Raw genomic sequence first — 24,409 nt, forward strand, 5'->3', positions numbered from 1 at the left:
TATTGATCTGAATTCTGCAGTTTTAGAGTCAAAGTGGGAATGATAGGAGCGCATCAATGGCACAATACATTTTCTGAGTGCTGTTCATTGCAGCTTCTGCAACAATTACAAGTGGTCAGACAAACTTAGGGCGGCATCTCTTTATGAACACTTCAGTGTGTGGTCTCATTGAGAAGAAAAGCCTTGCTATTGTCTTTCTTAAATATTGAAATTGAATTATCAGTGCTGACTGTTAGGGTTAGAATAATATCAGACCTTTCAAGCAATTTCTGTTCCCGTAAAGTTTAGACCCTTTTAGTCCGTGTACTTTTAAGGCCTTTTTATTATTTTGAGGATAAGCTATTTTGTCCTGGATAGCCACTGTATCTTTTATAAACTGTCAAGCATCCTCATACAGCCAATTTTCAGTATAAAAGAAACTCAAAGGTTTGCAATTTTGTAACTTGATGGTAGTTCTTAAACTGTTTTTATTGTATTAAAGATAATTTGGATCCTTCTTAAGGAGAGAATTTAAAGCTTTTTCAAGTATAAGAACAAACTGTATGCAAGCATGTAATCATAAACCTACTTGTGCCATTTACACTTTAAACCTGTAAAACAGCTGGTACTTAATAGTACTTAATGAGTCTTTTATATTTTTAATGAGTCTATTACATAAACACAGTTTTAGTCCTTTTTTTTTTTTACTTTTGAGGGTTTTTTTAGGTAAGGACTGTTGAAGAGAGAATAATTAAGGTGAGAAGCAATTAGTGAGTCATTGTCAACAATAGATATGAGAACACTGCATACATTTGAACTGAGTGGGCTGGCAAATAAAAGGCGAAAGGCATTTTAGAGTCTTTGCCTTGTTTTGTTTTTAATTATAAATCCAAAAGAAAGTTGAAATATTCCCTTACATGCCCGATCTTCACTCATTATTAGAACTTCACCTCACCAGGCCCACACGTTAACCTTTACATAACTGAGATATGAAACATATTAGCTTCACTTGCACAATTAAGAGTAAAAATAACAACTGCAAGCAGGAATGAGGAAACCAAGTACTTCAGCAAGGCTAATTCCCCATAACAACTTCATGTGATCATGTCAAAAGTAAGGCTTTTTCAGTTGGCTGCATAATGCTTCTAAGGCTTAACTTGAAGACTATCAGGACTAGTTATGATGGCAAGTCAATTAGGCTGACATGACTAGTTGACATATCTTGACCTTGGCACCCCCGCACTTTTACCAGATGCCAGCGCTACTAATTATAAGCAGAAATATTGAACATTATTTGGCAATACCTTTTTCCTCTAAAATATATAATATGATCACTTCCAATTTTCTTTGTGCTGTTTGTGCTGCTTGTTAATTTCAGTGACAGGGCTACAGTTTACCAGATTCCCTTAAATGCTTGACTTGCATGCTACTTGTTCTGGTGGGGAGCAGAGCCAAAGTTTAACAATGTAATGGGTGAAGTAGATTAGATGAAAAGTTGTTGAAAAATGCAATAAACACTGCCACATATATACAGATATATGCGGCAGTGTTCATTGCCATATATGGCATACATGAGATTGCATCTAATTATAACATGGCTGTGCAGTTTAGCGCAGCTATCAGGTTCCTCCACAGTCACTAATCCTACAACACGAGGGAGTGACTGAAGTCGTTCTTTACAGAGCATATTCAAATACAAAATATTGTATTCATGTCTTTTGATTTATTTGTTCCTGTTTCATTTAGGCATTCAGTCTGAGAATTTCTTCACTGTTTTCCTACTTTTTATGGATGCACTTCCTTTTATCCTGTCTCCACTGCCTGTGTCAACCCGTGTGTAATTCCCTCCCCCCGCAGAAAGCGCAGAGTGGAGGAGTACTGGTTAATGAAAGATTTTAACCAGAAATACTTTTTATACTTAAAAGTCGACTGACTTGGGTCCACAGGAATGTCCTCAGTCTGAAGAAGATCAGATGAATGATTATTAAGTAAACCACAGAACACACAGATAGAAGTTACTGAATTCATTGAGAAGTTAAGTTTGACTTTGTAACTTGATGTGCATCTTGGCATGCTCAAGAAGTAGACATTAAAGGTGATGAAAAGAATGAAGTGACTGCCCCCAGTTGGCGTTCAAAATTACAAACCAGTCAGTTTGATGGACGAGAACTGTTCTGCTGTCTATGCAGCTTCACTACTTGGCCCACAATCATAAGTGAATCATGCACTCGGTTAGCTATATAGACGTCATCACTGTAGTTACTTTGACCCTTTCATTAAATGCAAAAAAACTGCTGCATTTCTTTCCTCCTTGTGATTTCAGTTGTAACTGTAATTAGATCTTCTCTTGAATCAAGGACCTGATTCCTACCATGTATATCATTGGTTTATACCGTACATCTGTGTTTCATTAGGCATATTAAAGATGGAAACCAGATTTCAACTGAGTACTGTTTATTTTTGTCTTGTCCAACAGTTTAAAACTCCCTGGTGTATATGTGAAGGTGTGTATGTCTTTTAATGTGTGAAAATGTGGAGAATTTTTGTGTAGCTCTCATCCAAGCTGTTATTTGAGGGAGGAAAAAAATGAAACAATAGTCAGTTGCAAGTTGATGTTGCCTAATTGGGGAAATTAAGTACATTTTTTAATATCCCACATAAACTTTTGAAAACTGTTGACAAGGCAGGCAGAAAAATATAGATATAAAAGAGCATTAATCAGCTATTAAATAGTTCTGTGCAACTTTTTTGTAAGCAGCAACAGAAGTTAAACTCATGGTGAGGTGTCTGCCTGTTCCCATGTAGTTCTTTTCTTTATTCCATGGATCAAAGAGAAAGTGGGAGGTTTTATATAAGGCAGGTAGGTTCAGGAAATGATAACCTAGTCATTTTTTTTCCCATTGAGCGCATTAGATCAGAGACTGTTGAAGCACCTCTAATTCTTGAGTGGACATGTTACACTCTGGTTGACTCATCAATCCAAACAAAGAGAAATTGCTCTTGGCTAGTTCTGGCTCATTGCTATTAAGTCAAAGGTATAATACTTTGTATGAAGAAGACTTTACAAGCTAAGTAAACTTGTTCATAAACTTGTATTTTTATGCATACAAATTTTAGATAAACTGCCTGTGGCTGTAACAATTGCAGGTATTTTTATCAATTTTCATTGGACATATTTGGAACGTGCTATGCTGCAGTGTTTTGTTTCTGATTGCCACATTTGTAAATATGCCTCCAATCTTTATTGGACTTTAGCTTGCTTCTATTCATCAGCAGTTATTACTAGTGCTGGGCGAAGAGCTTACTAGTGTCTATCGTGCTGCCTGTCTTCTATCGCTTGGCTGTTTCTAACCTAATTTTATAAATGATTGCAGCAGGTCAGCCTTGTAACTTTCTGACTGCAGCTTGAATCAATTTTCTTTGTTATTGGATCATATTTGGACCAGTTCATATGAAACCGTGCTACATCTTATTCCATGCTGCAGCCCTAGGTCACGGTTTTTGTTTCTGATTGCCACATTTGTAAATATGATCAGCTGTTCCAACACTTTATTGGAATAACTTAGCGAACTATCGCATGCCTCCGAAACCGAAGTGGCGTCATTTTCAGAAAATTTATTCATCAGCAGTTGGTGTTTTTTAAGTCATGTTTGACTATGCTTTTCTATGTATCGTTTCTGGGATGCTTAGAAGTCAAATACTGTTTGTTTATACATGCTTTTTTTGCAAAATTACTATGAAATTCTCCTGTATCTGTATTGTTAAAACTATTTTGTGACTACAGTTTTTTAAATCTAGAAATATATTAAAAAAAAAAACAAAACGATTTTCAATTTTTTTGTAGTTTATTGCACTGGCAGTCTATGGACATGCACTTGTATGTAAAATGTAAAGATTCTGGCGGATAGCTGGAAGGTTTTGTGAGTGTTGTACTATACAAAAATTATAAAGTATAAAAATTTCTGGAGGTTGACTCATTTAAATCTTTTAAAAAAAAGACATTTGATCACAAAAGTTAAACTGGAGGTTGTCAAAAAAGACATTTGATCACAAGTTAAACTGTAGAATACAATAAAATCACAGATTTATACCTAGCAGTGGGGAGTATCCAAGGGTGGAATTGTTCTAATGATTTGTATTTTCTGTGTGGGCTTTATCATTTTTGAGACAAAGGTTAGGCAGTTCATCTGGGCTTATTTTTTCAGATCCAGGTATTATGATCAGACACCAATAAATATTGCAATTGTGTGACTGTTAGTGGGCGTGTACATGGACAGACAGCAGTTCATAAAAATGCATTATTTTGTTATCTGCTGTTATAAATTATCAAGCTTCATGCTATTGTCAGTTTCCCAGTGTTTAAAAGGAAAATGTCTGTAGAATTAGTAGGGCTGCAGTGATTTATTGAATAACTTGAATAACTCAATTACAAAATATCCTTGACGCAGAGTCTTTCCTTTGATGACTTGGAGACTTGCAGTAGAAATGTATTTAGAGGCCCTTTTTTTGCATACCAGTAAAAATGTACATGGGTCAGTAAAACTCTGAGCCACTGACCTGGGCTGTTAGGCTGGACACTGAATTATTGTTACCATTATTATTAATAAGGACACTATCAGAACACCTCTTTTCAGCAACATGAAACATTGCATCAAAGCACAGGTCAATCCTCAGTTGTCGGAATGTTAAGATGCTCACTTTTCTTAATTGAAGGCACCACATGCTATTTTAAAGGCTTACAGACCATACTTACTCATTCACTAACACACTTCAACGTGCAGGCATATACAAAGAAACATACACATGAACAAACAATTGATCTATCTCATCCATACAATACTTTTAGAAGCATTTTTTCCCTCCTACTAATGTAAGAAAGCCTTTCAAAAAACTGAATAAAGGCTGTTTTAATGAATGTTTTCATTTAGGTTGTGTTCAAAAGAAGCCGTTGAGCAGTTGATTTTAAAAGACCTGACTTTTGTCTGTTTTAAATATTTACTGTTGCCCATTTATAAGATAAAAACTAGGCCTATTTATATGCTGATGTTTTATGGTGCAGCTGTGGTGCCCGAGGAAATAATTCCTTGCAACTTGACAATAATTTAAGCAATGCTATTGGATGTAGTGGTTATCTTGATATGGTATAACCATATGAAATTTCTGTCATTTGACTATCCACGCGTCAGTCTCAACTTATGGAACTTGTAGCTGTTGTCCTGGGTTCTGCTTTATTTCCGCTTTGACAACAAGTTCTGGGAGCAAAATTTTGGCACCCTTTACCAGGTGTTGCAAAATCTATTTCCAGTTATTATGTGGGAAGGGATGGGGCACAAGGCTGTTGCTCATAATTGGCAAAAAGATCTGTTATAAGAACTGCAATAAATGCAGCAACAGAGCAGAAACCAGTAATTTGTCTCTGTGTCCACTAAACTTTTTGAATGTGGAACAGCAGAATATGTTTTGCCTGAAGTGTGTCTTGTTTTCAGCAACATGCATCTGCTTGTTCCCATTTTGTGAAAGTGGAAAAGCCAAATAAAGTAAAATCTGGTGCAAAAGCGAAGTCTGCAAATTATATATGGTTATTGTGTATAGTCCAAGGAGGTTACATTAAATTTGCATTAAATTACATTACATTTTTCTTTATAATGCACAATAAAATTTGATTCATGTGTCTTCAGTGTGCTTTTCATCTGTGGTATGCCTCATCTGATGCTCAGCCCATCTGATTTTCCAGATCTTTCTGCTGCCGTCCAGAAGTTCTCCCAGTCTCTGCAGGAGTTCCAGTTTGAGTGCCTAGGAGATGCAGAGACAGATGATGAGGTGAACATTGGTGAGTTCAGTAACAAGGCTCAGGAGAGTATTCATCTCCTGCTAAAGTTTATCTCTTGCATCACATCAATCAAATTTTTTTATCTGATTTTTCTTTTGTTTTATTTTTTAGTTTCTCGTGGGAAAACAGTTGCTATACACTGTCTTGTAAACGTCACGTGCTCAAATGATTCATTTATAGTTAACCTTTATATTAGTAAAAGTAATTAACAAAGAAAGAAAATGCTGTAACACTAATGCTGTTCATTTTTTCAAATAAAATCCAGCGTGATCTTGGAATGGGGTTTGGCTTTGTGTATGGATGTTAAGCTTGTCTGCTGTGCATGTATAATTAATGCTATTGATTTGCTTATGATGCTTTTCCTGTATCTTTTCAAGCCTATAAGAGATCAAAGGGACTAATTGTGATCAGTGTCAGAGATTAATGGAGGTGCAAACCTCCTAGCCTCCAAGAGGAATATGAAAGCAGCTGTGCAGAGGGCCTCGTTGGCTCTAATGGGCATGACTCCCAGTTTGGCCTCCTCTTCGTCTTCGTTTTTTGCACTGCTCATTATCCCCAGCTTGAGTCCTTCGCTCTGTGGAGCTGTAGACTGCTGAATTACTGTCCATCTGTGAGGGCTAGACTAGATATCGACCTCCTCTACAGGCTGTAATGTTCATCTGAATGCAAAATGAATAGTCCTTTTTTCCCTCACAAAGCTGTTGTTACTGTGTGATGGCCATGGGTGCAGGAGACCAATTATATTTATTGGAAAAATCCACATCCAAATCTAAACCTCATTAGAATCAAGCACACTTTAATTAGAGACCCTTCCCTTGACTTCCCTTGTAATTAAGAATCTGATGATCTTAGACTCAACAATGGATGTTTTAGCAGCACACCTGTAACTGAACCTTTTTGGCGATGCATGAAACTGGCACAGCAGAAATGGTTCTGATGAGAGTTTCATGCAACGTGTTGGGAAGCATTCGTGGACTGTGTTATTTATAGATGTTGGCAAATTTGTTTGGGCAGTCTTTAATCAGGATCAAAGTAAAAACGAAAATGCAAAATAGTGTTTGTGTGATTTTGTGTCCACATCTTCAGTATCCGTCCTCGCACTCTGTGCAATACTACTCTGTTCATTCACCATCTCAGGGAGAAAAGGCCACGATTACTATTTGAGGAAAAAACAACCTGTTGAAATCAATCTAGTCATCAATGAAACTGAACTTTCTGACTGACATAGCTAGACCCTTGTGTGAATGCCAGCCATGATCTTGATGCAGTATTGGTATAGTTCACTTTGATGCTCCTTACTTCCCCACATAACATTGGGATCCTGTATGTGCTGCCAGACAGGCTCATCTGACCTTCTATTGATTTCAGTCTATGACTTCCTGCAGTGACATTCACATTCCAAGCCAGAATGGGGCCAAAAGATTGATGTGGCTATAGAAATTTAAATCTTTAGAAAAGTTACAGCCCTAACTCTTAGAAGGTCAATCCTTTAGTCGACAAGAACTGTTCAAATGTGGAATAAGTGAGATGAGCAAAAATCCAGCTCAGAAATGTTAAATATGGAACAGAAAAAGCATCATTTTAAGCACATAAAATTGATTGCAAACATACAGCTCTTGCTGTTGTCTAGTTACAGTGTGCAGAAAAATATACATTTAAAAAGCTTATCTTCCCAATTCATCCGTTCCCAAGGTACTAAACTTGATTTAATTTAGTGATTCATCAGGTTTATTGCCTTTCCTCCACTTAGCAGTGAATGATATGCAAGTTATAACCCCACTTTGACTCCCATTTCCTTTCTTCACAGTCTAATCTTGTCCCATCAGTGGCTCCAGCTGTGCCCTTTACCCCCTGAGAGGTTTTCACCGTTGATAGAGGAGCTGGTAGCATTAATAGGAGGCCAGCCTGCCTGCAGGATCACTGGCACAAAATCATTGCTCCCCGGTCTTTAAAAGCTTTGGTGTGTAAATGGACCAAAGTGTCTAGGATGATGCATGGGTCCCCATGCCAGGCTGTCGGGGTTGATAATGATGTTACTGTGTTGGCAAGCAGAGCAGCTCGACCGCTGCTAAATGGCTAGACATAGGGTGACACAGGGGCTGACCAAGACAGGCCACGTTGTATCTGGCCTCCTATTTAATGAAGCTGTAAAGCTATCAAGGCACAATTCTGTGTCAGATAAGCCTCGATGCATTGTATGCTGAATTCATCTGGCCCTGCAAAATGTAATATAAGCCACTGAAGTATAACCCTGATGGCAGGAACATATCTCTATCACATCAGTCTCTCCTGTATTGTGACAGTATATTGCAAACCTTAGCTGTGGGAGAAAATAAAGGGAAGCAATCAGTGGGTTCCATTCAATTGAAGTATTGTTTTTTGTTGGTTTATTATTCCTTTCTTTTTACTGCTGGTCTTGGCTTAAATTGGACAGCTGCATGCTTTTATTAGGTTCTAAAATGTACTGCACTGAAAGGTCTGAAGCTGCAGTGCAAATAAACATTTTAGCATCATGCCTCTCCAGTGCTCGTAGGGTGCCAGGACCAGCTGATGTTTAACGGCTATGCCACTATTGTTTTTATTTTTTTTCCTGCTTAAAATTTTTTTAATCATGTGACTGTGTCAACAGCCCAGTTCACTGTGTGTACTCTCTCCGCTGTGAATATATTGTGAAATGGGGACTCATACATACTGATATATATTGACCAAACATTTTAATATGCCGATATGTCTTATTCTGTTTCAGCCCAGTCATTCAAAGAGTTCTCGCAGCTGTTGAACACTGTTGAAGAGGAAAGAAGACGCTTGGTAAGAAGGCAATTTTAGACACCAAACAAAACCATAATTAAGATTTCAAACAGAAGCGCTGCGGTCTTTATTGCATCTGGTGATTGACAGCGATTTTTATAACTTGATGTACAACAATAAAACAAAATCGCATTCACAAAAGCAAATATTGCCAATTATCTAGTTAATAGTTCCCTCTTATTTTATTTTGCGTGCTAAAATTACGTTTACTTTTAATCTGTTTGCTTTCCTAAATCCAAACATTTGATTTTAAACATGGATTTTGTGTCTGGAATTTATAGCAGTCAGTCAAGACAACAGAAACATCAGTGAGTTTGTGGTTAAAGTTTGGGCTCAATGGTAATGATTAGTTGATGTAGTTGTAGCTCGCAAAAAGCAAAATGGAACAGTAGCTGTTTATTTTTTACCATAATGAAATCAATTTAATTTGTTACTTACACTGAGTACTTAGTAGATCTGCTGTACCCTGTTGACCAGAGCATCACAGTCTCTAGTTATACAGCTTTACTAACTTAGTTTATAAGAACATAAGCTATGACTGAATTATAGAAACTGACATTCTTTAGAGGTTTTTATTCTTGGAAGAAACATTTTTCCTATGGGTTTCAGATGACTGGAAGTCAACAGAGCATAACATAATGATTGATACAGGTAGTAATATGAAAATACATTTAAACGGCAACAGAATGGAGAAACTTTGGCAAAACAATTTAAAGCCCCACATTTTCTTTGATGGATTTTTGAACTAAGATCGTTGGCTTTTTTTTTTTAGCATGGTACAAAAAGCGGCAGTTATGGCTCCGGTTGGCTGGTCTAAAGGTCAGAAAAAAAGGCTTCCAACTCCACTGAATGCCTGCAGACAAACCAGGCATGACATAAAGGGCAAGGGCACTGGAGGGGGCTGGGGGGAGGGGCTTGTGTCCCACCTGGTGTGAGAATGTTGCAGAAATGAGCCCACACACACACACACACACACACACACACACCAACAGTATGGCTTTCATTTCTTGGAGGATAAGCAGATGACAGCAGACACAATTTTTTGTGTTTGTCATAATTTAATTATTTGGCTAATGGCAGTATAGAGATATCTGTTGAAAAGGTGTGCACAGAGTATTTGTCTGTGCACACCTCCACGTCATCTTATCCATGCATGGTTTTTCTAGTGTGGATTAGTGTAGCCTTACCCCTAAACTCCACAAACGGTTAGAAAGTACAATTGTAGAGTATAAACAGTACAGTGAAACATAAAATGCCTTGTAGTATTTTTGCTTTTACTTTTACTTTATTTGTTTTAAAGTTGCACATCTTTAAAGTTTAGGTTTTACAACTTTGTTAGTTCCCCTGAGTCGATCTTTTCATGCAGAAAAAGAACATATCCTGTGCCTAGCATTTAAAGGTAAAAGTAACTGTTTATGAAAGTGGCACTAAGAGATGTCTCAAGGCAGCAATTACATTAGTCTACATACTTCAGCTGTACATCTGATTTAAGAGGTCTGATATGCAAATGTGACCAGCTGCAGGTTAGCAGTTATAGGTTTTGCAACTACCTCAGACATTTTCATTAGGACTGTGTTCACCATGACGGAGGAATCTACAAACTTTATACTGCCACATTTTTTAGACTGCAGAGAGTAAATGTTTGATACCAAAAATTTTATTTGAGATAGCTCACTGAAGTTTAAGGTACAGATCTCACATAGGTTTCCATGTCTACAATATGTGGTTACATATATACAGCTATATTGACAAGCATTCACGCTCACATTCACACCCCACTTCTCACCCTATGGTAGCTGAGATGGGCTACGAGCTACCATATCGGATAAGTGGAAGATGATGGATGGATGGATGGATGGATGGATGGATGGATCGATGGGCATGGCTATACTGTACCCATGCTTCTATGTTCTTGGATAGACAATATTGCAATATTTTTCTAAAATTATGTAGTTTCAGTGAATGTGAATGCAAATCTCACAGCTGACATTCAAAACACAACTCAATTTTAAGATGGAAATGTTAGGATGCAACCCAGAGGTTTTGAGTTTATTATATTATTTATCATTTCAGCTTTGACAGTTCTGTCTTATGGTTTATGTCTCTGTGTTCTATACTCTCCTGTCGGCTGTATCCCCTTGTTGAGTTGGAAAGTTATGTTTCCTGCACTTTGAAAGTTTCAAATCTGGTTTTCACCTCTCATTAGCCCTGATTTGCCCCAGCTACATACCTTTATTTAAGCCCTGAATTGGTCTGTGTCATCTCTACGGTTCATTTTCTGTGTTTCTGTCTTATAAGAATAGTCTTAAGAGTTAACATTAATAAATTTATGTGTCTCTGACTGTCAAAACTTTGGGTCCTATTTTTTGCACAAAGTCACATAACAGGAAAGAGTTGCACTTTAAAGAAATGGGTCACCTCTCGTTAAACTACATACCTTTAAGGAATAGTGTGTCATCCTAATCATTTTACAAGAATAAAGGTAACATTAATAAATGTATGTCACCTGCAAAACATGTTTCTTTTTTTTTTTTTTCCAAAGCTCAGATGCCTACAGATGCATTAGATCATGCGTCTTCTTCGCAGTGTGTCAATTATTGCCAATCTATTTCACTGGCATCGCCTATTTTAACCAAGGTTAACCTTTTATTTAACCAGGAAGTGAACTTTTGAGATAAAGAATCTGTTTTGCAAGCATGTCCTAGGTTGATAATGGCAACATTAAGCTAGTATGTTTTTTTTTGTTTGGTTTGTTTTGGGAGGGTTTTTCACTAATCTGAGCTCCCAGAGAAAAACCTGAAGAAGCACTCCAGGAGCTTCTTGCTGTGAGTCATTAGCAAAGCAACAATTGATAAATCATTATTCCATGTGCTCTTTGGATGTTGCATCAATGCAACACCCAAGGAGCATTTTCTATGCGTAAACATAATTATCATCTAATAAAGACCAGCAGGCCTTTCATTAGTGTGGTTGCCAGGCAGGCCCTGAGTCAGAAGGAGACTGTTTAAGAGCTTTGTATTTGAACTTTTCTGTATTTGAACAGTGATCGTGGAGATTTCGTCTGCTTTCTCACAACATCAAAATTCTTACTTAAGTTAATGTTCACTGTCTGGGCCCAGGATATGCTCATAGAGTTGATTCTTGCGACATTAGCTGCCTGGATAAATAATACAAATAAGCTGCTGATTCTTTTCACATTTCTAAGTACTTGGTTAGATTTAGGGGAAAAATTGGTTTAAGAAACCTATGCTGAAGAGGGATGCTTATCTAGTGCATTTAAATGTACCATCCTTTACAAGCGTCCATACACGACAAGTTGGGAGTGCCTGACTTTTCTCACTATTGCCTTAATTGGTGTGTCATGAGCTTGTGCTTGAATAAGAGAAAGCAGCAGCTCTGACACCTGTGTCGCTCTGAGCTAGAAAGTAGTTCAGGAAGTGATGCAGAGCTTTCTAATTAAGACACCTGCGTATACAGAGCATTAATGCAATGAAGAAAGTGCCAAAGTCTTCTGTATCTTAATTTAAATTCATATACCACGGGTAGTCTTAATTGCTTGTTTGTGTGCCTGCAGCACCACTTCTAACAAACTTGATACTGAGTATGGGTGCATAGATGGTAGCATGAAATACAGCAAAATGTGTGTGTACGGTATATTAACTTGTGGGTGTGAAACACCGGTGTAACCTTAGAAATGAAAATCTTGGGCTATGATGGAACCAGTGGTGGGCATAAATGCTTCTTGCATGATTAGTTAGAAATATCTAAGGAAATAAATGCGTTTTGGATGCACTGAGAGTCTAAGGTGTGTACAGGTTATATATACAGGTTTGTCCTCTCCTGAAGAAACATGCAATGTTGTTGTTTGTTTGTTGCTTTTTGTATCTTTGTGTGTAATTCTCTTCCTCTGGGATGCTGGTGGTCATCTGGGGGCTGACAAAGAGAGTATAAATTATCTGTGCATTTATTAGGATTCAACACAAATACTAGGAAGCTGACACTAGGGCTACTGTAGACATAAAATTAAAAACTGACAGGACAGATACATTTGCATTAATATGTAAATATTATGTAGTCGTGCCATTTCAAAATGGTGAAAGAAACAAAAACAAGTCAAAATGACAAGCAGAGACAAGCTGAACTGGATAAGAGAATTTAAATGACGGCACAGCTGAGAATCCAAAGTCATAGAAGTAAATTTAATAAATCAAAGCGGCTATGACTAGGCAAAGAAGCTATGGGATGCAGCACTTCATTCATCTTTGATAGATTTAATAAGTAAAAACATATTCATAGCACACACACACACCCACTTCCCCCCCTACTTGCTTGAAAAGTATCCTCTTTGCATCATCTCACCTCTCTTCACCTAGCAGTCTTCTGTCGCCTCAGATCTCTGGAATATGCAAGAAACATGGTTCTGATCTCTGCACTTTGAGCTGATTGTAATGTGATGCAGGAAGAAACGCTTTTTCTTACGGTTTTCTTTCCTTCTTTTTTTTACCTGTGTGCATTCTAAATCTCTTGGGACACAGGTGCAATGTAACTAATGCCTTAGATAAACTTTGTATTTTTTAAATCCCCATGGTGTGAAAAAGTGACTTTTTGATATCGTTTTCCAAGAAGATTATACGAGGATTTTGTTTACTTTGAACTGAATGCAGCCTTTTTTTCTCCATTGCTCCTATATATGAAATGGAAACTTTGAATGACTCACATGACTCAGGGCATAAAACTGTGAATGATGCTCCTCAGTAAGCTACAACAAGTACTTTGCTCATCGTTAAGCTAATTTTTATAGAGCCAAACTAGTTATACCCAGTTCGCTAATTGATATATACTTCCTAGTTTCCACTACAATAGCATCTTGATTTGATTTGAATTACCATTCAAATGCTTTCAGAAAGCTTTGATGAGTTCAAGAATGTCATATTTGTCTTTTAATCACTCTTTTTTGTAGTAGATCAAATAAAAAACCAACTGCCCTCAAACTGTTAGCATACATCATTTTTGTACAGAGAAAGTCAAACATCCATAAATGACCACAAAACCAAAAATGAATGCTGTAGCACCCAGAAATTAAACCCCTTTCAAGTCAAGAATAAAAGCTGATCAAAAAAGGTTAATGATACCACAGAGCTTATAGAGCTTTTAAATTACTTGTTTTGCTATAAACGACATATTGGTGGCAACAAGCCACTTATTTAGGAATAAAAGAAAAAGGGTTTAATAACAAACCCTTTAGATTCTCTAAACTTGCAGTCAGTTTAGATCTCAGCTGAAAATTAATAATGAATTCATTTTTATTTGAAATGATTAAATGAATATAAAATAAAGTCCAGTTTCTACCTGATTTTTATGCTGATATCACAGCTATATAATTTTCTTGTTAGTTTCGATATGACAACTACACAGTATTTTTTTTTAAAAAAAGAGCTGGAGTGTTTTGTAAGGCTATACTCAAAAGACTGAAATAACCCATTTACATAAGCAGTCAGACCCTTCACTTCATACTTGGTTGATTCACCTTTGGCAGCAATCGCAAACTCTAGTCTTCCTTGGAATGAGCCACAAGCTTGGAACAGCTTTCTTCTGGTTTCTCCTATTCTTGGCAGAATTCTTTTAGCTTACCTAGTTGGATGGAAAGTGTTGGTGGATAACCACCTTGAGGCCTCTCCAGAGATTCTCCTGACTCTGGCTGAGATACTCCAGGACTTTTACAGAGTTTTTGAAAAGCTGGTCCTGTGATTTCTTACTGGTATGCTTTGTTGTTGTTGAAATGTAAAATGTGTCTGACTTGCCAAACATCGGCACCGTTTTGATACTGCCTCTAAGACTATGCTTGACTATGGGGACGACTGCGAATTGTGGCCAGATTGTGAAATTATATTTTCAGCATATACGCGCTTTTCTTTTCATGGTCTGAGAGTTAGTCATGTGCCTTTTGGCAAACTTCCAGCAAGCTGTCATGTGCCTTTTTGTGATAAATGGCTTCCGCCTGGCCATTATACCAGAAGGGCCTGATTGATGGAGTGCTGCTCTAATGGTTGTCCTTCTCTAAGTTTCTCCCATTTTCCCAAAGGAAATTTTGATCTCATTTATAGCGACCATTCGGTTAATCTAGTCTGACCAAGGCCCTTTTTCCTCAGCTACTCAGTCTGGCTGCTGATCAGATCTAGTAAGTCCTTTAGTGCTTTCAAACTTCTAACATTTAAAAATAATGCACCATGTTGTTCTTTGTAGCATTTTTAGTCCTCTTGAAATTTCCCTATAGCCTTTTATGGATGTTCAGGGAGATTATATCCCTCTATCTCAATGTTTGGCTTCCCCAGCTGTGAGATCTTAAATAAACAGTTATATGACTTTCCATTTAATTGAATTAGGTAAAGGTTGAGCACAGTGAAAATCACTGATAGAAGTAGAATAAATCAGAGCCTAACTGCAATTCTAATAAAGTCTATTATAGCATTTCTAAATAGCAGACAGGCACCTCATACTGAACTACAAAGATGCAACAAAAGGTACTTAACAGCTTTTAATTCACAGTCAACTTTTCACTGTTACTGTGTGGCAATGCACAAAAAGGAAATTCCTTGAATCTCTTCCAGATCCACTGTCTCAGTTTATACATCTGACTGAGACAAACCAAGAGAAAAGTACCGATAACCAGAAAGTTTCATCTCAGTCTTTACAGCAGTTGGTCTTCAGAACTTAATTAGCACATCTCAAGCCAACACATGTTCACCAAATGTATGAAACATTTCCTAACAAGGAGACTATCCTATGCTCAAACCATGAAATATTGTGAGATATATCAGCTGAGACTTGACTCTCTGCTATTGTTAAACCACAATCACTGCCAGATGGTGTTTCTATTTTGCAGGTTTGTTTCTCCTAATAGATTACAGGAGACAGATGTGCTTGCAGCCACACATTAGTAAAAAGAAAAAAACTTGTCATGCTCAGACAGAGCAGTTGAAAACTTTCAGAAGCTGGCTGTGGGGGGAAAAAAGGAAGAACCCCTCCATCATACCTAGTACCGTTTCACATCTGGACTGAATCTGTAAGAAAAGCACAGACTGATGAGAGTGACTAAAAATGTAGATATTTCAGACTGGATATAGAGGAAATATGCATGTCTCAAATCAAGGTCCCTGTCATTTCTGGAGTATTACCTAGCGTGCTTTAAATCTAAGTTGCCTCTGGTGCTTGGACAAAACTCCTACCAGTAGCACAATTTCTGCAGGGTTTGTCAAGCATGAAGCTTTTTATTGTCTGTTGGCTCAGCAGGCAGCCAGGCCTAAAATCTTTTTGCTTTGTGGCTTGTGATTGGCTTGTCAACTAGCCAAGTGTGTTATTCCTCTTGAAAACTTCCCAAATTCTATCCTGTTAAAAAGATTTCTGCTATTATTCCCCAGTTGATAACCCTCCAACCATCAGAGAAATAGTGAAAATGGTTCAAGTTCTGCATGGTTTGAGAAGGTTCAGCATTGTTGAGCATGGATGGCATTAAGGAGAAGAAGGGCAGTGCCCTGATGTTGGGGCTCTTGGAGTGATATCCATATCCCCCTGGGATAAGGCTGCGCTGAAAAACACATTGAGTTTTCATGGTGCTGTTGCTTCTGAAATGGAAGAAAAATCAGGTATATTTTTATATTTTGGTTACCTTAAGAGCAGCATAATATATTTGGGGGTTGGGAACAATTGAATTGCAGTTACTTTAAAGAACAGTCATGCGTAAACACATCAGTAGATACATAGCCCAAATATTTTAGTCACCTTTTGCACAAATGTTCCGTTTGATTGCAGTTTGCCTTTATATTCGAAATGAAATGTTTCAGAAGATTCTGTCTCTCAACTTGTTACATACTGATGCTTCATCAGGACACCTACCAAGACAGCACAGTAACTCAAGCAGCGCAGTGGCTCAGTGTCTGCTGTCACTGCTGTGTGGAGTTTCCATGTGCTTAAGTAGTTTTCCTTTGGAAGTCTGCGTTTCTTCCACTATCAAGAACTTCCTAGGTTTATGGTTCTGTCATTGTGCCCTTTACGAAGACACTAATCTGGAGATGGAAGAATAGCAGCCAACAGACATTCACAGAAGGAGACGGGTATGTTGTGGGTAGCATAATTGCCCAACTTCCCACTGCAAGACTGGAGCTGGAGTCCTGTCTGTTCTTAAATTTTCCAGACTGCAACTACTCCTCCACAGTTATTTAAAGGAGTATCAAGAGCATTAAAATGCAATGTCTACAATGTCTATACATATATATATATTTGTGTGTGTGTGAGAGAGAGAAATACACTTCTCAAATTCATTTCCCCCTTTATTAATGTAAAGCATTCCCTAATAGTCCCTCAGCTGCATGTGATGCATTTATTCCCCATATTGAATTTCCTTTGGTTTACAAGTCATTCACAGACATGCAATTATACATATTTTGTGTCTTTGCCTGACATTAAATGCAAAAAGTGTGTCTGTGGTGAGCAATATGCTGCTGCTGTTTTCCCAGGATTTAACAGTACAGTAATTCTGCTATGTGGGTAGCTTGTGTGCTGGCCTGTGAACTGAGGAATGTCCCGTTGACCCTGAAACAACACAGTGAAATAAAGACAGTCATTGTTCTGAGGCACATTCGTGTGGCTTGTTTAATGAAAGTCTGAAAAGTATTTGGAGTGATCATCATCAAACCGTTGTGCTACACGCCCCAAAGTTAAAGTAAACCTCAGTTAGTATGAGCAGAAATTTCTCTGTTTATCACCCAGATACCACTCTGGTTAATACATGCTGGCATGCTATGGCTACGTTATTGCTTTAAGAAATCCTCGACATGCAGTGTTTAACTGAAATTCTTTCTTGTAATAGATAAATGTCATTTTAATTTTATATGTTTTTCTTAAATCTACTGAGGTTTATATCAAGACTTTGGGATACTTTTAGGAGATTTTCTTGGAAAAGAAAATATGTTCAAAGTAAAGAATCTGTCCTATTTCATAATTCATTTTTGTTCTTGTGACAGTCACTTTTACTTCCAAATAATGTGCTAAATAATGATAAAGCTTTAACAGCATAGCCCCCCCCCTCAAAACCAATTTTCTCATCAAAGCAGGCCATGTTGATTGGTACTGGTGCATGGAAGCTGTGACTTCAGATCATGCACTGAGTGACAGAAACCAGGGAAATAACCTGAAAGAGTTGAAGATTGTCACTGTTTTGAAACCAGTTCATAACACACTAGTGTGATTTCTTTCCTCTTCATTGCTCTTGTTATCTTTCTGCTTTCTGCTTGTTACTGTATGTTACACTTGAGTAAAACAAGGTCACTGATTCATCTGATGGAGAGCATTTTCTCAGTGTCTTGAGACAGCTGCTTCTCGGAAAGTGTGGAAACCGAGGCAACCACCAGAAGAGCTGTTTACTGATATGATGTATTTTTCTGTTGCTGGTGTCTTTTAAGCAGACACTGACCCTTAATTGCTTAAATGCTTCACCATGGAAAGGATTTTTGAGAGTGCAACATGCATGCAAGAATTAATACAGAATATGTTTAAAAGCTAAATGTCTGCATGTTCTTTCATTAGAAAAGTGATCTCACTGGTAAAGTATGTAATAGACACGCCAGTCCAACGTGTCAGTTTGCCTCTCCAAAGCGTGAAATGGACACACATGCAGCACCAGCAGGGAGAGATAAGATATTTAAAGCCAAGAAGTTGGTAGTGAGCAAAAAAGTGGGAAGTACATTTCAGGCTCCTTAATCGCCAGAAACGATTAAGCTAGGCAGCTAATATGTTTTTACATGAAAATGTGTTAATAAGGTCTGTTTAAACACTTTCCTGTTGGCACGAAATAAAACATCTCCCTCTGCAGATCACCGCAACTTACTGCAACTTCTGGATGCATGTACATTTCACACTTTGGAGAGGCAAAGCGTGAAATGGCAAAGTGTGACATGCATACGTGTCTATTACGTGTTTTGCCGTGATACTGAGTCAATCATTGCCAGGTGTACTAACCTTTATAATCTTTTAAGATTTAGCATGCTAGTTAGGCTTTGACACACGGTTATTATGACGAATAAATAGTACTGCTTTTTTAATTACTAAGTAGCAATTTCTAAATTAATTTACAATAATGTATAAATAACTTTGTAAGATTTACCAAAGTGTTACAGATTTTAGCACATTGTTTTATAAGTTCCAGGTATTGCTCATATTTCAAGGTACTGGTAAGGCCCAAATGTTACTCAGTCCTCAAGTTTTGTGATGCTAAGATGGAAAACTAGGTAAGAATATCTGTTTATCACCACTTTATAAAAATCACGAATCCAAACTTAATGCAAAAACCTTTTCCATTTTGTGGCTCTTTTAATATTGCAGCTCTTTACCTGCAGACTGTTTGATACATAGGGATAAATGTGTGCAGACAGCAATCACAGCAGCCTTAAACTCTGGTAGCAAGAAAGGTCAAGCAGTCTCTAACTGTGCTTAAAACAAACAACAGAAAATCCTCATGGGACCCACAAACCAGCTATCTCCATTTCAGCAGTTTCTTTATATCCTTGCTTAACAGCTTACTCGCCAATCAGATGTGTAGGGCAAACGTGTCACATCTAGCCTCACACTGTTGTGTTACTTTGTCTGCAGCAGGTTTGCTTTTATTTCATAGCTCATAAAAGTTAGGGAAGAATAGCTTTGCAGCTTGCTGAAGGTGCCACTGCTGCACTAGATAAAGATTTAGCTCAATGAGATTGTTACCCCCCTGACACACACACACACACCTTCTCGGCAAAACAATCTGCAGAGAGAATGACAGACACGCATATCTATTGCAGTCCCTCTTCTAATAAAGGTTGTATCCCATTGTCAGCATGAAATAGAAAGTTTTATTTTGTCATGATGATACGGGCGATAATGTTTATTATGCATTTAACGCACTGTATTAATTAGGTTTTGGGGGCTTTGCTTCCACATCTTTAATAAGTTTGACTAATTCCTTTTTGGTTGCTGCTGCTATCACTGTGGTTATTGGTGTGGTGTTATTGTTGCTGATATTTTTATTTGATGCCGCCGGGTGTTACTAGGTGTAATACGATTCAGGACAAAGAAGTACAGACGTCGAGCACGCAGTCTTTTTCATGTAAGGCACACCCACTCGTGTTATTGCATTTAAAGGCTGCGCCAGCAGTGCTTGTTAACATTCCTCAGATAGTCATCAGCACTGTTTCTCTGCTGGTTTTCATAATAAATTTGCACAATTATACATTCAAATTAGCTGCATTTTAGCCCCAAAGGCTTTAGATGACCATTTATAACTGACAGCTAAACAAAGGTGGGAACCTAAATGGGAAAATTAAATCACCTCCAAAAACGAAAGCCACTGTAAGCATGCTTAGTTAAGCCAATAACTTAATATTTATCACCAGGAGACTTATTCCTGCTACAAAGGAAGAAAGACTGCTATTCTAGCAAATAACATTATAGTATAACAAATAGATACTGACCAAAATCTGCTGATTGATATGGTTCTTTCTTATAATATATAATAAACTAATCAAACAGATTAAAATTAGGAAGTTTTTTGTATTTTTCTTGTTAGATGTTAAAAATTCTGGAAAATTGTGACCTGTTTCTGTCACAGGATTTTACTAAATTGTCACAGTTGACAGATTTTCACTTGCAAGCACCCACCGATAAAACACCTTCTTGTCAGGGCCCAGTTGGCTTTTTACAGAACTGGTTTCCCCGCCTGGAGCCACATTTTCTTGGAAAGTGTGCGTGAGGGTGAAACTGCTACAACAACAACAAACAGAAATATGCTTTTTCATTTGAAAGATAGTGCAGCACGGTGGCCGAGCAGGCTTTTATGACGCCTCTTCAGCCAGAGAAAAATGGCAAGCCTGGTGTGTATGTATGTGGGTGAGCTTGTGTGTATTCAAAAACCAAGAGATTCAGTTGATTTGCAATGAAGAAGCACGGCTTTAGGTGTATTAAGCTGGCATTTCATTGTGAGGACGCTGTCAAAACAGAACGGGCAAAAAGCCTATAAAAGTTATTTACTACCCTGTTATAGACTTACATGCTGAAACCAGTGAGACGGCGCAATATACAGTTTAATGCTAGAGTGATTATAAACTGCAAGTGAAATGCACCAACACAACCAAGGAACCACGACCACAAGATATGCACTTTAAGCCATTCTAGACCATCTGAAACATAATAAATAGTATAAATATTTGCATAGAATATGAAATGGTTTTACCCAAAATGTGTTTTAGCAGCAGTTGTAAGTCATAGAGGTGAACATGAGAGGTGCTCTTCTAATAAAAGCTGACCTAAGTAATGATTATTTACAGGCTTTCTCTGCAGTAAACATAGATTAAAGAGGAAACATAAAAAAAAGTCTGATATCCAGCAGAATATTTTTATTAAGGGAAAGATGAATGATACATGATGTTTCCAAAGCGTTTAAAGTCGATATTCACATTTAAACCGGTTCTAAAGATGTGTTTGAAAGGGGAAAATTTGAATTGGTACACTTCACAGTATTCAATTTGAGCTGGCCTTGGTGGCATTCTGGTCGGCCTCTGCAAATTAACCTCAGAGTAACACTTTTGATCTGCTTGATATTTAGACTGGTAAAAGCAGGAGCATGGGAAATATAGCACATTGACATTCCTCTCCCTATCTGATAATGAAATTGCTTAGCGCTATTGCATCCTTTCAAGCATCACACTGTGCTCGCTCATATGGATTTAATCCTGTTGAGAGAGGCTGTTGCTGAGGGCATTCGGCACAATGCCAGTTTGAAAGTAATCCATTGAGTCTTAAATAAGATGGCCTCTTTCAAGTTTAACTGTCTGGATCAGCTTATTGGAAGATAATAATCAAAAGTGATCGGAAATCTTGAACATTTTAAATGTATTTTCCATTGCTTTGAATGTAATATGCATTAACTGACACAAGAAGTAATCACGCTCCTATTATATCTAAATCCTGCACATAGTCAGATTTCAGGTAGCAGTCGCCTTCAAGGACAATTAAACTCAACAGTCATCGTCTCAGAAATCCAGAGAAGAACAAACTTGATATTTTTATCTTGCTTTCAGTCGCTTTCAAATATTAGATCATAATCTCAAAAGCCTGGAGTGCTGTGTATTTAATTGTCCTGTCTATTTAGCTGAACATGAAAAAAGTGTCATTCTTGCTGTTGAGACGGTAGATAACACAAAGACTTCAATACGACTGGAGGACTCTAACAGCTAAGAGACTATATTTTTATATAACAGATCTGATGACCATCAAATGCCCTCTGTGCTTCTAGTGGAGTATTACTCGTAACCAAAGTGACTTGATTTATCTTACAGAGCTCCTTTTTTCTTTTAAACCCCATCTGGTGATGAATCATTTTGCAGGTTGCGAGATGATATTTTATATGTGAAGTACTTTCTACTTCAAATTTCCATCGAGCACCTGATTTTAGATGAAGGTTAAAGACTAAATAATAGGTTCAAATGTTCAATTTTGTTTTAATATAACCTGCAATTATTTCAAATCCCCCCCCAAATGTTATTTGAGTCAAAAAGAGTAGTTAAAAAAACACACAAGCTCAAAATTACTGGACAATAGATTCTCAAGGTGCTCTGTGGTATCTGGCATGAAAACCTTTGCAGCAGAGACCTTAAATCCGGGCAGATGCTAGCTTGAGCCACCACAATCAGACTTATTACAGTACATCCCCCAACTCCCTTACCAGTTCATGGTTTGTCTTTCCTTCCTATTTCCAGTTCATCCTCATCTGTTCCCTTCATGTTTAATATATGAGAGAGGGACAAGCTGTTATTCATTTATGTTTGAGTAATGACAACATTTTGCTGGAATGCTCTATGTTGTATGAGTAATTGATTATAGTATTAAACAGTAGAAGTTTCGAGATGTTGTGGTTTTGAAGTTACGGTACTGTGCAAAAGTCTTGAGCTACTCCTCATTTATTTATATGTTATTGGTTTCTGATTTTCTGTTTTGAAGTCTGTTCTGTTTTTGTTCTGTTTTTCAGTGTTGTTTCTATCCCCATCTTTGTTGTTTAAGCCAAAGGGGGCTGTATTTTAACAGGAGTGCTAAGTTATCAGCTAATGCTGGCAAGCTAGGTTAGAAAGCTACATCCATAAACTTATACAAATAGAGATTCCTGCTAATTACTTGCAACACAGTAACACGATAATTTCATTCAATTATTTTCAAATTAAAACACAGATTTCTCCTCTCGTTTCTTTACATTTACTGGAGGGGCAAACTGTAAAAAAAAACAGCTCTAAAGCTTAACATGGGTTTCATTTGAAGCCAAGATTTGATGCCCATTTGAAGAGCTGCAAAATTTGTGACTATAGTGTAATTATAGTGCATTATTACAACAAGTAAAAGTTACATATTTACTCTACAAGATTATAACATCCCACATCATAAAGGAAAAATGAAAACACTGCAGGCTAGAGAGATTGCATCTTCCTTTTCAAGTCACTCATTCTGGTTGGGTGATGGAGCTGACAGGGTTATTTTTAGACAGTGAAAATATGCTATGATTAATGGTTCAAAACAAAAACTCCATCTCGAGAAAGTCTGTGTTCAGAGGACTGTAGCTGGGAAGCTGATAGTCAATCTGAGCTGACACCACTAAATTAGTGCTGTTATCATAGATGTATCATAGAGCCCAGCCCTTAGTTTATCACTGGACAGAATAACACCTTAAATCAACCTTAGAGGCATGTCATTTATGGCAGTGCTTCCTGTAGCGCGGCTCCACCAGTCTGATGTCATCTGGTCTCGGTGGGTGAAAGCTCATACACAGAAAATTCAGAAGTACCTTAATGGCACCTTTTTGAACTGCTCACCTGCAGTTCAACATAGACTGTAATTGACACAGTGTATCTCAGCTTTTCAGTTTCTGTCTGGAATAAAAGCGGAGTGACTCCTCCAGAGACCTTTTTTCCGGTCACAGGAGAGGTCAGCAGTATGTAGAGACATACTTCAAAAATTTAAATGCATTGCAGGTTGAACTTGTAGAGCTGTGCTGCTGCGCCGTGTTGTAACTCACCAAGATTTGACAATACTGGTGCATCAAAGCTCATATAAAAAGGCTCCATTTTTGTCTGCCTTGCAAGACTATTGTTGAGTGCTTTATCTCATAGATCTGCTGCACTCATTTTGGTTCTGTGCAGTCACACATTGTTCATTGTCACTGGCTTAAGAAATATTATTAAATGTGATTGCTCTATCTTCTACGTGTATTTTCAACTGTGTTTGACTTGAGCTGAATGATTCTATAATTTCCTGTGTGGCACATTTGTAGACCAAGCCTATTGTTAAAAAAGTGAATGGCTGCCAGATTAAATTTTTCTGATATTTTTCTTTCTAATAATTCTGTTTGAAATAGTCTGAAGACTTCACTATATCTTTCCATCAAACTGACGTCTGTCTGTATCCCTGCTTTCTTTTGATTTTCATTTCAGATTCAGAATGCAGATGATGTGTTGATTACTCCTTTGGAAAAATTTCGTAAGGAGCAAATCGGCGCTGCGAAGGTAAGAGACCACCTACATGTGCAATTAGCAGCTGAACAGCGTAGGATATTTCATGTATTCTGACACGCTCACCTCCTCTCCTAACCCCCTTCGTTTTCACTACAGTATGTAAATCATTAATTAAAAGTAAAATGTGACACTACCAAGAGAAGTGCCCTGCCCCTAATTAATGAGGCTAGTAGGGGGTATAAACAAATATGTTGCTCTGCAATTGTGA

General features: G+C 37.6%; 1 protein-coding gene across 4 annotated transcripts in view; it reads left to right on the forward strand.

Moving 5' to 3' along the window:
• Positions 1-24,409, forward strand: part of LOC116329243 (rho GTPase-activating protein 42) — a 72,860-nt gene that overhangs the window by 18,734 nt on the left and 29,717 nt on the right. For all 4 annotated transcript variants that reach the window (XM_031751237.2, XM_031751238.2, XM_039598219.1 and 1 more), the window contains exons 2-4: positions 5,714-5,809; positions 8,556-8,617; positions 24,121-24,192. In XM_031751237.2, coding sequence (XP_031607097.1) covers positions 5,714-5,809; positions 8,556-8,617; positions 24,121-24,192 — 230 coding nt within the window. The remainder of the gene's footprint in view (positions 1-5,713; positions 5,810-8,555; positions 8,618-24,120; positions 24,193-24,409) is intronic.

The sequence above is a fragment of the Oreochromis aureus genome, linkage group 14 (assembly GCF_013358895.1).
Source record: "Oreochromis aureus strain Israel breed Guangdong linkage group 14, ZZ_aureus, whole genome shotgun sequence".
In the NCBI taxonomy this organism is placed as follows: Eukaryota; Metazoa; Chordata; class Actinopteri; order Cichliformes; family Cichlidae; genus Oreochromis; species Oreochromis aureus.